This window comes from Zeus faber (genome assembly GCF_960531495.2).
Source record: "Zeus faber genome assembly, chromosome: 18".
NCBI classification, from domain to species: domain Eukaryota; kingdom Metazoa; phylum Chordata; class Actinopteri; order Zeiformes; family Zeidae; genus Zeus; species Zeus faber.
The window spans coordinates 8,788,655-8,801,238 of record NC_137210.1 but is presented as its reverse complement, the minus strand read 5'-3'; the positions used below and the strand labels follow the sequence as shown (position 1 = coordinate 8,801,238).

The 12,584-nt window shown below is 44.0% G+C and overlaps 1 protein-coding gene across 2 annotated transcripts in view; it reads right to left on the bottom strand.

Annotated features, from left to right (window-relative positions):
• slc49a4 (solute carrier family 49 member 4) overlaps positions 1-12,584 on the bottom strand; it is a gene marked incomplete at its 5' end in the record, with an annotated part of 42,378 nt that overhangs the window by 27,098 nt on the left and 2,696 nt on the right. For both annotated transcript variants that reach the window (XM_080018636.1, XM_080018637.1), the window contains 2 exons: positions 1,694-1,962; positions 11,846-11,939. In XM_080018636.1, coding sequence (XP_079874762.1) covers positions 1,694-1,962; positions 11,846-11,939 — 363 coding nt within the window. The remainder of the gene's footprint in view (positions 1-1,693; positions 1,963-11,845; positions 11,940-12,584) is intronic.

The following is a 12,584-nucleotide window of genomic DNA, read 5'->3' as shown; positions in this document are numbered from 1 at the left end:
TGCACATTACCCTGCCGGGGGTTATGTGGCACCAGCCACTGATTTCTCACCTCCTCTCGCCCCCTTCTCCCAATATCAATCTTTTCTCTTTTCATTTTGAATTTGGAGAGGTTGTTGATGGCTGCCAAAGTCGAGGAATTGTTTTCGAAGTCTGCAAGAGAGAGCGCCCGGGAATCTTAATTCCCCCAAATGTCGTCAAATACCCGCGTAATCTCCTTGCTGACCTCAAAAAGATGTCTGTCTGTTCTCCCAAAAATAAGAAAAAATTGAATAAAAAAATAAAAGATTAACACAAATGGTTCGACAAAAGCTAAAGCCGCAAAGCGATACCATATCGAGGATTCTGTTTGCTTGTTTTTTTCTTTGTTTTGTGTGTGCATTTAATTTTCTGAATCAGTTAAGCAGAACAGTTGATTATGAAGATTATAGCTGTTTTATTTTTGTTCTTTTATTTGGGGGGTGGGGGTGGTGGTGGTGGTGGTGGTTGGGGGGGGGTGGGTTGTTTGTGTCTTTTGAGGCCTGACTGCAATAGTTTTTACATCATGTCAGGGTGACGGTGATGACAGGCCACAGAATTTTGTTTTTGTTCCTACTCTAATAAGGCTACTTAAGACTTATTAATTAATAAACAATTTAATCTAATTCAAGTTATAAATAAGTTTGGAATGCTATTCAAAACAACCGTAGTACATCTTGGACTGTTTTTTTTTTCTTTTGCAAACGTCGGTCACCTTCCGCAAAGAGATGTGCAGGGTTGCCAGGTCATCTGTGAGTTTCCAGCCTGAGGATTGCTCAAAAACAGTGATGCCGACAATCCTGCAGCAAGTGGAAAACTGATTCATGCCAGCGCTCATTTTCACGCACTGTGTTCGCTTTTACAGTGTTTTTTCATTAAGTCGTACATGTCGCAATTGCTGTATTAGTGCCAAATAGGTGCCATCTGCCATCCTTTGGAAGCAAATCATGGAGGGTTCCACCCACATCCCACGTGCAAATGTAATAAGAAGGAGTGCTGAGCAAATGCTGAGTTTGCTAAACATCTTTATCAATCTAAATTGTACCCTTTTTTCCTACTTCTCACCGTGTTGTACACCTCCCAGCATTATCCGTCTGCAAAGACACTACCACAGTTTTTAGAAGCAGCCATCTCCACAATGACCCCATAATATTTTTTAAGCTTAAGCTTCTTTCTCTCTGTAATTAAAAATCCTACATGATCCACACTTGCGACTATTGCAACTCTAAACAGTTTTCAACTTACCGCTGCAAGGTGAATACAAAGCTAAATTGAGACTACAGCTCACAGTAGACAAGTTCCATGAGTTTAAAAATGACAACATTGCCACACGTGACAGGAATCCTACAAGTATTTTTTATTTATTTTTTATTCGTTTGTGATTGGAGCAGACAATGAGGCATACAGTCTTGCATATTTTCATTATAAGACATGAAGGGTGACTAAATGAATAAATAAATGTCTTCCACTAGCGTCATTTTCAAAATTGGTATCAAATATAATTATTTTCCCAGTATCATTATGGGACAGAATATTAACGACATGGCGGAACTTGTTCCGCAGCATGGGTTTCCTTCATTAAGGTATTTATTGAGCCGGGAATTTATGTAACCCTCCATAATCTCCCATATTCACCTCCCTCCCTCCTTCCCTCGTCCTCTCATGGTCGCTACCCACCTGCGTACATCACCAGCTGGATCCGGTCCCGGATGTATTTGTCGCCCGACGCCGGGGCGGATTTCACCACCAGCGTTTGATTGGGGGCGGGGACCAACAGGGGTCCCACCACGAAGGAGGCGGCGGCCCCCAGGTAGCTGACGAGCGAGGCCACAGCGGTGGCGGTGGCCCTCTGGTCCGGGGCAAACCAGGTTGTAGAGAGCAGGGGCCCGGCGCTCATGATGGTGGGGCCGGCCAGACCGTTCAGGAGCTGCCCACCATGGATCAACCTGCGCCGGGTGGACAGGACAGAGACCATTGTTGCGGTTTTAAATGACACTTTTTTCGGGCAGCAACACACCAAGAAATTATTTGATGTGGTTAAGATTGGTACATTGCTGTACAGACAATTGGCATAAAAAAATTACCAGTCTGAAGAAATATAAACAAAAATAGCAAAATGTACAAAAATAAAATAGCCAAACATATGAAGAAAATAGCCAAATAAGAGTCAGTTGTTATGAGTCGTTGCCCAAAGTCTGTGACAGTACTTAGTTGAGCTTTAACTCATTCCTTTTACTTTTGACTGTAATAGTACCAAAAAAATTAGGAATTGCCTTGAAAGATGTGGTCTAGTGCATCCAGAAAAATATAGCCAGAAGGAGTAGTTCAAACACTTTAACCCTGAAATGAATGAACGTTTAGTGATAAGTCGGTAAAGCCGGCCTCGGCGGGTGCCAATGAAGCACCGGGTGTAACCGGGCATATCGGGTATGTAAACAAACCGGGCCTCTCTTTAAACCGTCCCTGCAGTCCCCTCGAGCACTAGTAGGGGCTGAGTTGTGCCTGACAGATGCTGATGAACTGCAGGATGCTGTTGGCACCCCCCCCCCAAGCCAGTCGGCCGCCAGAGACGGCACACGGATTGATTGATTGTCCACAAGCTCAGCGAAGACACTGTCCATTCAGAGCTGTCTGAGATGGGCGCGGCGGGGTGTCAGGGAGAGGGAAAGACAAAATTAGACAAGTGACTGAGGAGGATTGGGGGGCAAGGCTGCTGATTTTAAGTGCCGGGCTTGGTTCTGTGATTCTTAATATTGTTAATTTGCCCAAAGACGGAATATTAAGCAGGACTCAACGATAAGGATTGCCTTCCGGCCAGGGGCCACTTGAATTAACTTGCACAGAAGAGAGAAAGGGGAAGCGGCATTAGATTGGAACAGCTGTAGGAAGGTTTCAGAATGGCAATCAAGACTCCTGTGAATGAATTTCATTTTGTAATAAAGGCTTGGTGTATAGTGCTGTGGTATACACTAAGCCTTTAGACCTTTAAAAAGGTCCTTCAAGTTTTGTCCTGACAGAATCTAACATTCTATTTGGTTCAGTGGACAAGGTCAAAGAGTAGAAGAGGTCAAGGTCCGAATTAAATCTAACCCTGGTAGCCATCTGAATATACACCGATCAGCCACAACATTAAAACCACTGACAGGTGAAGTGAATAACATTGCTCATCTCGTTCCAATGGCACCTGTCAAGGGGTGGGATATATTAGGCAGCAATTTAACAGTTCTTGAAGTAGATGTGTTGGAAGAAGGAAAAAGCTCAGGTGTTTACAGAATGCAGTGGTTAGTATCTACCAAAAGTGGTCCAAGGAAGGACAACCGGTGAACCGGCGACAGGGTCATGGGTGCCCACAGGCTCATTGATGTACGTGGGGAGGGAAGTCTAGCCTGTCTACCCCGATCCTCCAGAAGAGCTACTGTAGCACAAACACTGAAAAAGTCAATTCTGGCTATGGTAGAAAGGTGTCAGAACACATAGTGCATCGCAACTTGCGACGTATGGGGATGCGTAGCTGCAGACCGGTCAGGGTGTCCATGCTGACCCCTGTCCACCACCAAAAGGGGCTACAATGGGCATGTGAGCATCAGAACTGGACTATGGAGCAATGGAAGAAGGTGGCCTGGTCAATGAATCACATTTTCTTCTACATCATGTGGATGGTTGGGGTTAGGGTCAGATCCGATCGAGCATCTGTGGGATGTGCTGGAACAACAAGCCTGATACATGGGGGCCCCACCTCACAACGTACAGGACTTGAAGGATCTGCTGCTAACGTCTTGGTGCCAGATACCACAGGACACCTTCAGAGGTCTTGTGCAGTCCATGCTTCAACCGGTCAGAGACGCATGAGGGGAACCAACACAATATAAGTGGTTATTAGTGGTGGTTTTAATGTTGTGGCTGATCGGTCTATGTACATATAACGCTAAATGACAGTGACAATGAAACAACAAAAATACTGCTGACAGACACCTAAGAGAAAAAAGTACCGTCCAGCAGTCTCTTCGGTGTTCCTACGCTACTCCGTCTCCGCCCATCTACATTTTTGCTGTCTGCTGCATCGGTGGATCTAACGATAAACGTCTCCTGACAGCAGACAAAGAGCCCTAGCAAGTGACAGGTGACTGATCGACAGAAGAACAATTCCCCTCTGGCCCTTTATCTCTCCCTCGTTGAACACCTCCAACCTGCTTCATCGCACTGAGCGCTCTCATATCCAAAGTCATTCATACTGTTCCACTACTGCCCTCCATCCTCATCCTGCTTAGACGTTTTCCAATTCTTTAGCATGAAATTGGGTTTTCTGTTAACATTCCATGACATATTAATAAAAAATATATTTAAGTCATGTCTAACTTGACATATAGATATACGATATAGACAGACAGACAGACAGACAGACAGACAGACGCAATAAACCTAAGAATTAGTTGAGAAATTGGCCATATACAATTGACAAAAAAATACAATAAACCTCAGAAATTAGCAATTAACAATAAAAAATAAACCAAACAATTAACCAGAAAAATAAACAACAAATACAATTGACTGTATGCAATAAACCTATTGATAAACAATAAATATAAACCTAACAATAAACCGGAAAAATAAGCCTAAAGATAAACAACGAACAATAGAAGTGTGGCAATTAAGTTAAGTAGAAGTACAAGTACAAGAAAATGCAACCTGTTTGGTTGCAAACCTTACTGAAACAAGTAATAAGCAAATATTGGGTTGATTATTCCATGCGTTAGGGAAAACTAATGAGTTAGTTTTGCTCCCCAAAACAGAAAGATTGAAATGTTTCACATTGTGTGAATAGCCTGGCTTTGCTCCTACTAAAGGACCCCTGTGGGCTCATTTGCACACACACCAATCTCAATCTGCTGAAGCCGTGGGGATCGGGGAGCTGATAATGATCTAGACGGCCTTCACGCCGTAGGGGTTGGGGTTAGACGACCCACAGCGGCTCTTCCTCTCGTTGGATGCAAAAGACCCTTCCTCGCTCAAACAGGGTCAGTCAGGAAATGAATTGGGATTCAGAGTCAGTGCGGTTAGTAAGTCCTATAAAGGGGTTTTCGGCTTCTAGAGAAGCCTCAGGAAGAGTGCTCTTGGAACAAATCCACATGACAACCATCAAAAAAGTGCAGCTTCTAGACAAAGAGTCTTTAAAAGAAAAGTTAGGACACCCGACTCATCGAGGGCCATTAGGAAACAGGACGACGGGAAAGGAAGCGAGAGAGGGGCGGGGCTACCTTCAGTGAGGGATGATTTAACCTAATCAGTATTGATGAGCGCCATCAGAGGGAATCTGAAGGAAAATGGGACGCCAGCGGTGCAATGAGATCATCCTCCACCCTTCTCCTTCCGTCAGCCGCAATGCCCCCACCGTCGTCGAGTCAAGGCCACTCCAATGTCTTCCACGGAAACATAGCGTTCACAGTCTTCTGATATGACTAATCACTACACAACCGCTTTGTATGGAATACGTGATGGAGGGGCAGGGAGTTTGACAGCGGGACGAGGGAGGTGGCTGTTATGGATTAGAGAACCAGGAGGGTGGCGATAGATAGTCGGCTTTAATTTCACAGCTGAGGCTAATCGGCGGCAGTTGAAGCGGCAAAGTCCTTTCTTGCAGCGATACGTGTCACGCCGCGCCTCCGGCCGAGCCCGGCCTTGTTCACAGCAGCTGCTACCACCTTTCAAGTCCACCACTCTCTTTGATTCAACAAGTAAAAACAAAAGAGGGGCTTTACTCCCCCCCCGGAGAGGAAATCAGAAGAAGAAGAAGGGGACAGGACGGGGGACGGGGGGTGAGGTTCCTGGTGGGGAACCGCCCGTCGTACATGAAACAGCCGCAGCAACACCTCTGCCCACACAAAAAAGAAAGCCAGAAGAAAACTTAACAGATCAGCAGGGGGTGGCCGTCTGGTGAGCTTCCCTGGGAGTCTTAGAGCTGTCTGACTGCAGCCGCCGTGCACCCGTGCAGGGGAGCGAGGGAGGAAAAATCAAAGGCTGCACTCGATCGCTCCAGCGATAACCTTGAACTTGGCACCAAATCCACTCCTCTAAAAGGTTGGATCCTCGACTCACCCGTTCACCCAATAAGCAAATCGAAATCTACTTTGAGACGGCATTCCCACTCTGAAAAAATGGGAGGATATTTATAGGCCAAGCAAACACACAAACACACATACACCAGAAGTTCTTAGGCTGTGGCTACAGGGTGGATTTGTTTCCCTTGCCAAGACAATGCAGAGACTGACACCTACTGGTGCTGTTAGGAGGCACTTGATTGGTGATAACGCCGTCATCAAATTCCCCATGATGAAACAGAGTCCCCTACACGACATTCTTATTAGCTGTGCAGCTGTGCAAGAGTAATTCAATTTGTCTTTGGAGCCACAAACTAAATTCGAGGGTGAGCACACGCCAAACCACCACTGCAAACAAGACCTGAGTAAAGGGGAACTGGCAGCTTTGCAAACACAAAGCACAGTGTGTGTGTGCGCTTGAATTTGAATTGCTTTAAAATGAGCGGGCCTGCCGTTCTCTTATGTTGTTTTTGATAAATGCAAACGAGCCGAAGGGCGAGGCGGCAGAGGGCCTGCTTTACTCCCCGCGGTTTGCCTTCCAACGCCGCTTAACCAGAGAACCGCAGATGGGGCTGACCTGAGGCGGGTTGCCCGTGCCTACGAGAGCCAATTAGTGGAGGCCCGGTTCAACCTGCTGCATATTGTCTGCTGCGTGTGATGCTAATTGAGACGTTTTGCAACAGGCCTCGCTGAACGTGGTTAAGTAATGCCGAAAGACTGGTAGCACTTCTTTCCTTCTTACTTAGCATCAATAGCGATTCAGAGTGCTTAACTTTAAAATTTTGGCCGAATACCATCCATTACTGTAACCGGACTGTATGGACTTCCGGTACTGGACCGTTATGCTGCATTCACATGGAACACGGTAGACGGCAAATGGCACTTTGTGAATGGCTTGGGGGAGGTACCACAGAAAAACGTGGCGATATGTTTCTATGGTGATGTAACAACACACCAATAAAATAGATTTAATTAAATGATTGGGTGTCTGTTATTATATATAAGAATTTTAGTAATGCATGTAGCTATAAAATGCAGCTTACCATTAATATTTTATTGCAAGCTTAAATGTTAAATTCCCTCCAGAACGTATTGTTATTCATAGTTGTTTAACTTTACACAAGCAGCTATAAAGCATCATATTCCTCTCCAAGCAGGTTTGACAATGGATTATTTTGCATTATGGATATATTTATGGATATTGATATACAGCTTTGAGAGAGAGTGCATCTATCGAGATATTTCCAGGAAGTGATCATTGTAATGTAAACTGAGTAATCAATGGCTGATCACCTGGATTCCACTGGCAATAGAAGCCCTTCTTTTATTATAAATTATTGATATTTTATTATATTATTATACAAGTAATAACATAGAGCTGCAACTTTATCTCCAGGCCAACCGTGCCACCACCACATACTCCATCTACTTCCTCACTACAAGCACCAAACAGCATGCAATTAAAAAAATAGAAAAAAAAGCTTTTATATCAATCCATGGGCTTTAGTTAAGCCATTTAAGTGTGATATTCCAGAGAAAACTGCATCTACCAGGCCAACTTCAAAATTCCAAGTCTCCGGTGGTCACAGCAGACATGCGCAGCGGTGTCGGCTCTTCTCCTACATAACATCTGGCTGTAATTCCTTCACGGAGGACAGCAAAAAGTCAAAATATTTTAACTTTGCACAGCAAATGTGGTGTACCGTTGCCAGTCTTCTCTGTCAGTCTGCCGTCATGCTCTCGTCCACTAACATGACTTCCGGTTTGCTGTCTCCTATATACCAAATTCCATGTGAATGCAGCATTAGTTTGGGATCAATATGATGATTATTATTATTATTTTTTTTTTTTTTTTTAATAAATCGTCATCATTACCCTTTTCTTCCATTTGTGTATCGAGTATACCCTCCGATTGTACTACCTAGCCTATGGTGGCCATACCATAGCACCCATACTTATATAAATAAAACTTCAACTCCACCCTTCCTCAAGCTCTCGTGGAGACCGATCAGTGCAATGATTCTCTGAATACTGTATGTAACAAAGTGACAATGCAGGGTATACTGTAGTATAGTCAACCGGAAGTCAGCGCAGCTTCCTGAATATTGACTATAGTGGTATAATTTACATGCAATATCTAATAATATATAATTATAAATTATACGCATACAAATAATTTATCCTGTGCATAGAATCACACCTTGCCGGCTATTTGTGTATGTTTAACAAACAATTAGGGGTCCAGCCCGAAGGGCGGAAACCCTATTGTTTTTGTTCGGATTCTTATTCTCCTAGCCATTATCACCGGTCAAAGTGCGTGGCACTCAGAAACCATCGAACCCACTGACACGAATGAATGAGATTTGTTTTCGGGGGAGTCCACACATGCTGTGGTCCAACTTTGATACACATCTGTGACTATATCTGTAGGAGGAGTACATAAAAAAACGTTTTTCCGCAGCCGACGTATCGGAGGTAACCGAGCGAAGGGACTGGAAGTAGTGGAGAACAGCGCTTGGTCACATCATCATCCAATATGGTGTATGTGCAGGGTATGACTCTGAAGGGGCCGCAAGCCAACCCGCAGCACGTGCAGCGGCTGCTCGCCGATCAGATGCTGGATGCGGAGAGAAAGCACCCAGACTCCTTAGTTATCGTTCTTGGGGTAGGATTTTCGCAGGATCGAGACGAGAGACAGCAGGAATTGATGCTGTGTGCATGGGAACTCGGAAAACTGTTATTCGTGTCGGTAGTCCCCAGGTCTTTTTTTTTTTTAAACCCGGGTCAACCCACTTAAAATAGGTGATTGATACCTTTCCCATTGCCAGGAGAAATGCAGTTTTTTCTGGTGTGTCACGTCACAAACACTTTGGAAAATGGGTATGTCATGGTTCCAGTGTGATTGAGAACAAAACCGTAGAGGAGATAGGAACTTATACAAACAACGACATAAAACTGTACAAGTTGCAAAAAACTATTTTGAGCTGTTCAAAAAAATCGTATCGTTCATAAACGCCCCAACACTACAGTAGAAGCAGCATGGAGTATCCATGCTGCCGTTGCGCACTCGCGCACATGCTGCCAGTGCGCGAGGCCGGTGTGCGCATCCGTCCTTTGGCTACAAGGAGCAGGGACCGGCTTGGGGCAGTGTTGGAGTGACTGAGTCCAGCGTGGGGGTTCTCGGCTGTGCTCCCCACAGAGCGAGCCCCACACAACATTTCACGGTCAAGAATTTATTTTACCGGACAAATTTGAATCTTATCGGTCACGTTTTGATAACAGTCTATATTACAAAGGCAAATATGAGGTTACAGTTGCTCAGACCATGTGACTTCCTGGAGCCGTTGACTGAGTGCTTGCTGTGCCCTCTCACCCCATGGGGAGGGACAGGGCCCCCTGCTACCAGCACGGCTGTCTGCCAGCACACGTGAGTAACAAACCCGTAGCACAATGAAAGTGAGGGCCATCGAGCCTCAACTGAGGTGAGGTAGGATCCCAGCCCTGCGGGCGCATGACTGGCCCGTCTCGCCCGCGCCATCACGGAGGTTGAGCAGCTATGTTTTGTATGAGCATTATTACTGGACATTTTGACCGGCATCTATTTAAAATTTATCGCTTTTTTTTTATCAACTTTACCACGCAAAAAAACCCAGAATCCCCATCTAACGGAAACCCAGAGCCAAACAACAAGCAAGTGATGCGATGCCGTAAAGTGTAACGCACTTTTCCGGCAGTTTTGAACTGGAACACAGAAGTTACATAGTGCAAGAACAGGCGTTCAAAGGGGTGGGTGGGAATGAAAGAGGTGCCATTCTCCATATTACGAGTCAGTGTACCATCAAAATGCTGTTATGCTCTTCGAAGCTGTTATTTTAAGATGGAAGAGTTACATAGTGTTGCTTTGATGGGGGGGAGGGGTGGCTTCCAGTTTACGTTGTGTAGTAGTACTGTACGTTAGTTGTAGTTTATTTTCGTTTTTTGGTATGTTTCCACATTGGTGAACTTGCTGCGACTAACCAGGACCCCGTGCATTGCTATCTGCAGGTATATTCAATTTTATTTTTATTATCATCATAATTTTTTATTTTTTTTCAGACTGTTAAGCCTTTTATTAATGGTAATTTCCTGTGTATGTGAATATACTCATTCCGATTCTGACTGGGGCCCATACGAAATCATTGAGGCGGCGCTGGATAAAGACATGACAGGGATTTCGGAAACATCTCTGAGGATCTCCTGCCACCCCCCATTCCCTCTTGGAACAAATCCACATTACAACCATCAAAAATGCCCCCCGACTTACAATAAACAGTTTTTAAAAATGTGAGAGTAAGAGCTGTATGACACAACTGATAGGAATGCTGACCTTGTGCATAAATCATCACAGTCACCTGGACTGTACATGGTCAACGATCTGAGGTAATAAGTAAAGTATGAAAAGGTTGCGTCTCATGTTGGTGTGCGAGATGTGATAATACAGCGACTCGAGTCATCCAAACCGCCATGCGAGAAAGTGACATTTCAGAAAAAGAGAATATTGCAATGCTGTGAAGAATATTCTCACATTCAATTATGGAATTACACGGCTTCAAATCACCGGGGGGGGGGGGGGTAGTTGGGAGTCTTGTATTTTGTGTTTCTTGCTTGTGTTAACAGGAAGTGTCTTTTAAAATGGGCTTTTTTTTTTTCCCCCCATGTTCGCCGGTTTTCATCGCACTATAAAAGCGCGTCCTGACATGGTAGGAGAAAAAGGTCAGACTAACTCAGAAAAACTAATGGATTTCACACAATCTTTGAAAGCCAAATTATTATTATTTTTTTTATAATACTTGCAACTTCCATAAATCCATGGTTTGAAAGCACTGTCGTTCATTTCGACAAAATAAGTTTTCCCTCCTCCATTAAATTTATATGATAAATTACCTGAGCGTTTTTGGGGGGCTATGAAGTATGAGAGAGATTAGCAATAGGAAATGAAATTGCATTTTTTTTTTTTTCCATAATTCATCATAATTAAAATGACCTTCTCCCGACACCTTGCATTTAATAAAAGGGTGAGACTGCGCTAAACAGAAACACTGAAAATTGAAATTCCAAGAATGACAAGTTCCCTTTTTGTCGTGTTTTATAGATTTTGCGGCTCTATTATGCTGGGTGTTTTGTCAAAGGTTTGGCCGATAAGGACAAAGTCTGGCAAAAAGGACAGAGAGACAAAATAAAATAATCCACAGAATTCTTCCCTCTCTTTGAATGTCCAGAAGGCAGTCTGGCCAGCTGCCCTCCAGCCTTTTATGGGGGGCTCGGCTTTGAAGAAAGGTAAAAAGAAAAAGGACTTTGGCCCAAATCAATACAGCTGAAAATAGCAAAACAACTTTTGAGGCATAAACATTTGTCATCGCCCAATAGTTTAATGGTGAATTTGGCCGTATTGATGTTGGTACGAGTCCAGTTTCCGTTTAGCACCTGATAATGTCGCCTTTTTATTGATGAAATTAAATTGAATTCAAATCTGCTCTGGCTGATATGGCAATGCCCGTTTAAAGAAGCAAACGAGGAAACTGAGCCTTAATTGAAAACAAAAGCTTCAATTAGGATGCGTCCTTTGCCTTGTTTTGCCTTCTTTCCAATACCACGAGGAGGAGGAGGATCCTGATATACCGCCAGCCAAAAAACCACAGGCTCCAATTTGACCGAAGACACAACTGCACAATAGAGATCCACCGTGGAGTCTTACCATCTTTTTAGCGGCTCTTTTCCCAGTGGAACGCTTCTTAGAGCAGCTCCCAGCAGCATGAAGAAGGCGGAGAGCAGGAGGGACACCCGCAGACCTGGAAGACACATATAGTAGGGAGGGGTGGAACTGGGTTAGATTTTGAAAGAATGGACAGGAGTTTAAGAGTGGGTTGAGTCCAGTTTTAAGGCTCCTTTGGGTCCCCACGGGTCAGAAAATGTTCTTTATAAAGTACCATTCCCAAAGACTTGAATTTATTTCATTCATTTATTTCATTTCATTCATTTATATTTAGTTTCTATCTGCATATGACATGGTGAATCCAGCCTCAATATTTCCATTTTATTCCTGTTTAGTTCCCAATATTCCAGAGATTAATACTCAAATATCTCCTCAGACAGGCCAAAAGTTCCTACACATAACTGAGACGCAAGTACGCACATTTTAAACAAAACCATTTCCCTTTTTAAACCTAAAGCACCACTACTCCATGCTCCAACATCTTGTAAACTGTCTACTCTCGGTTTCAGCCATGTGATCACCATTAAGGGAACTCGCTCCAGTTCCCTGCGCTCCTCTTTCCAATTCAGTGGTCACTTGCCGACGCTGTTGCTCGCAGAACGATAAGATAAATAGGAGTGCAGTATGTCAGCCAATCAGAGGAAAATATGGCTGGAATGTGATTGGATTTCCAGAATTTAAAGAACAAAAAAAAAAAAAAAAAGACAAAAAATTTAAATCA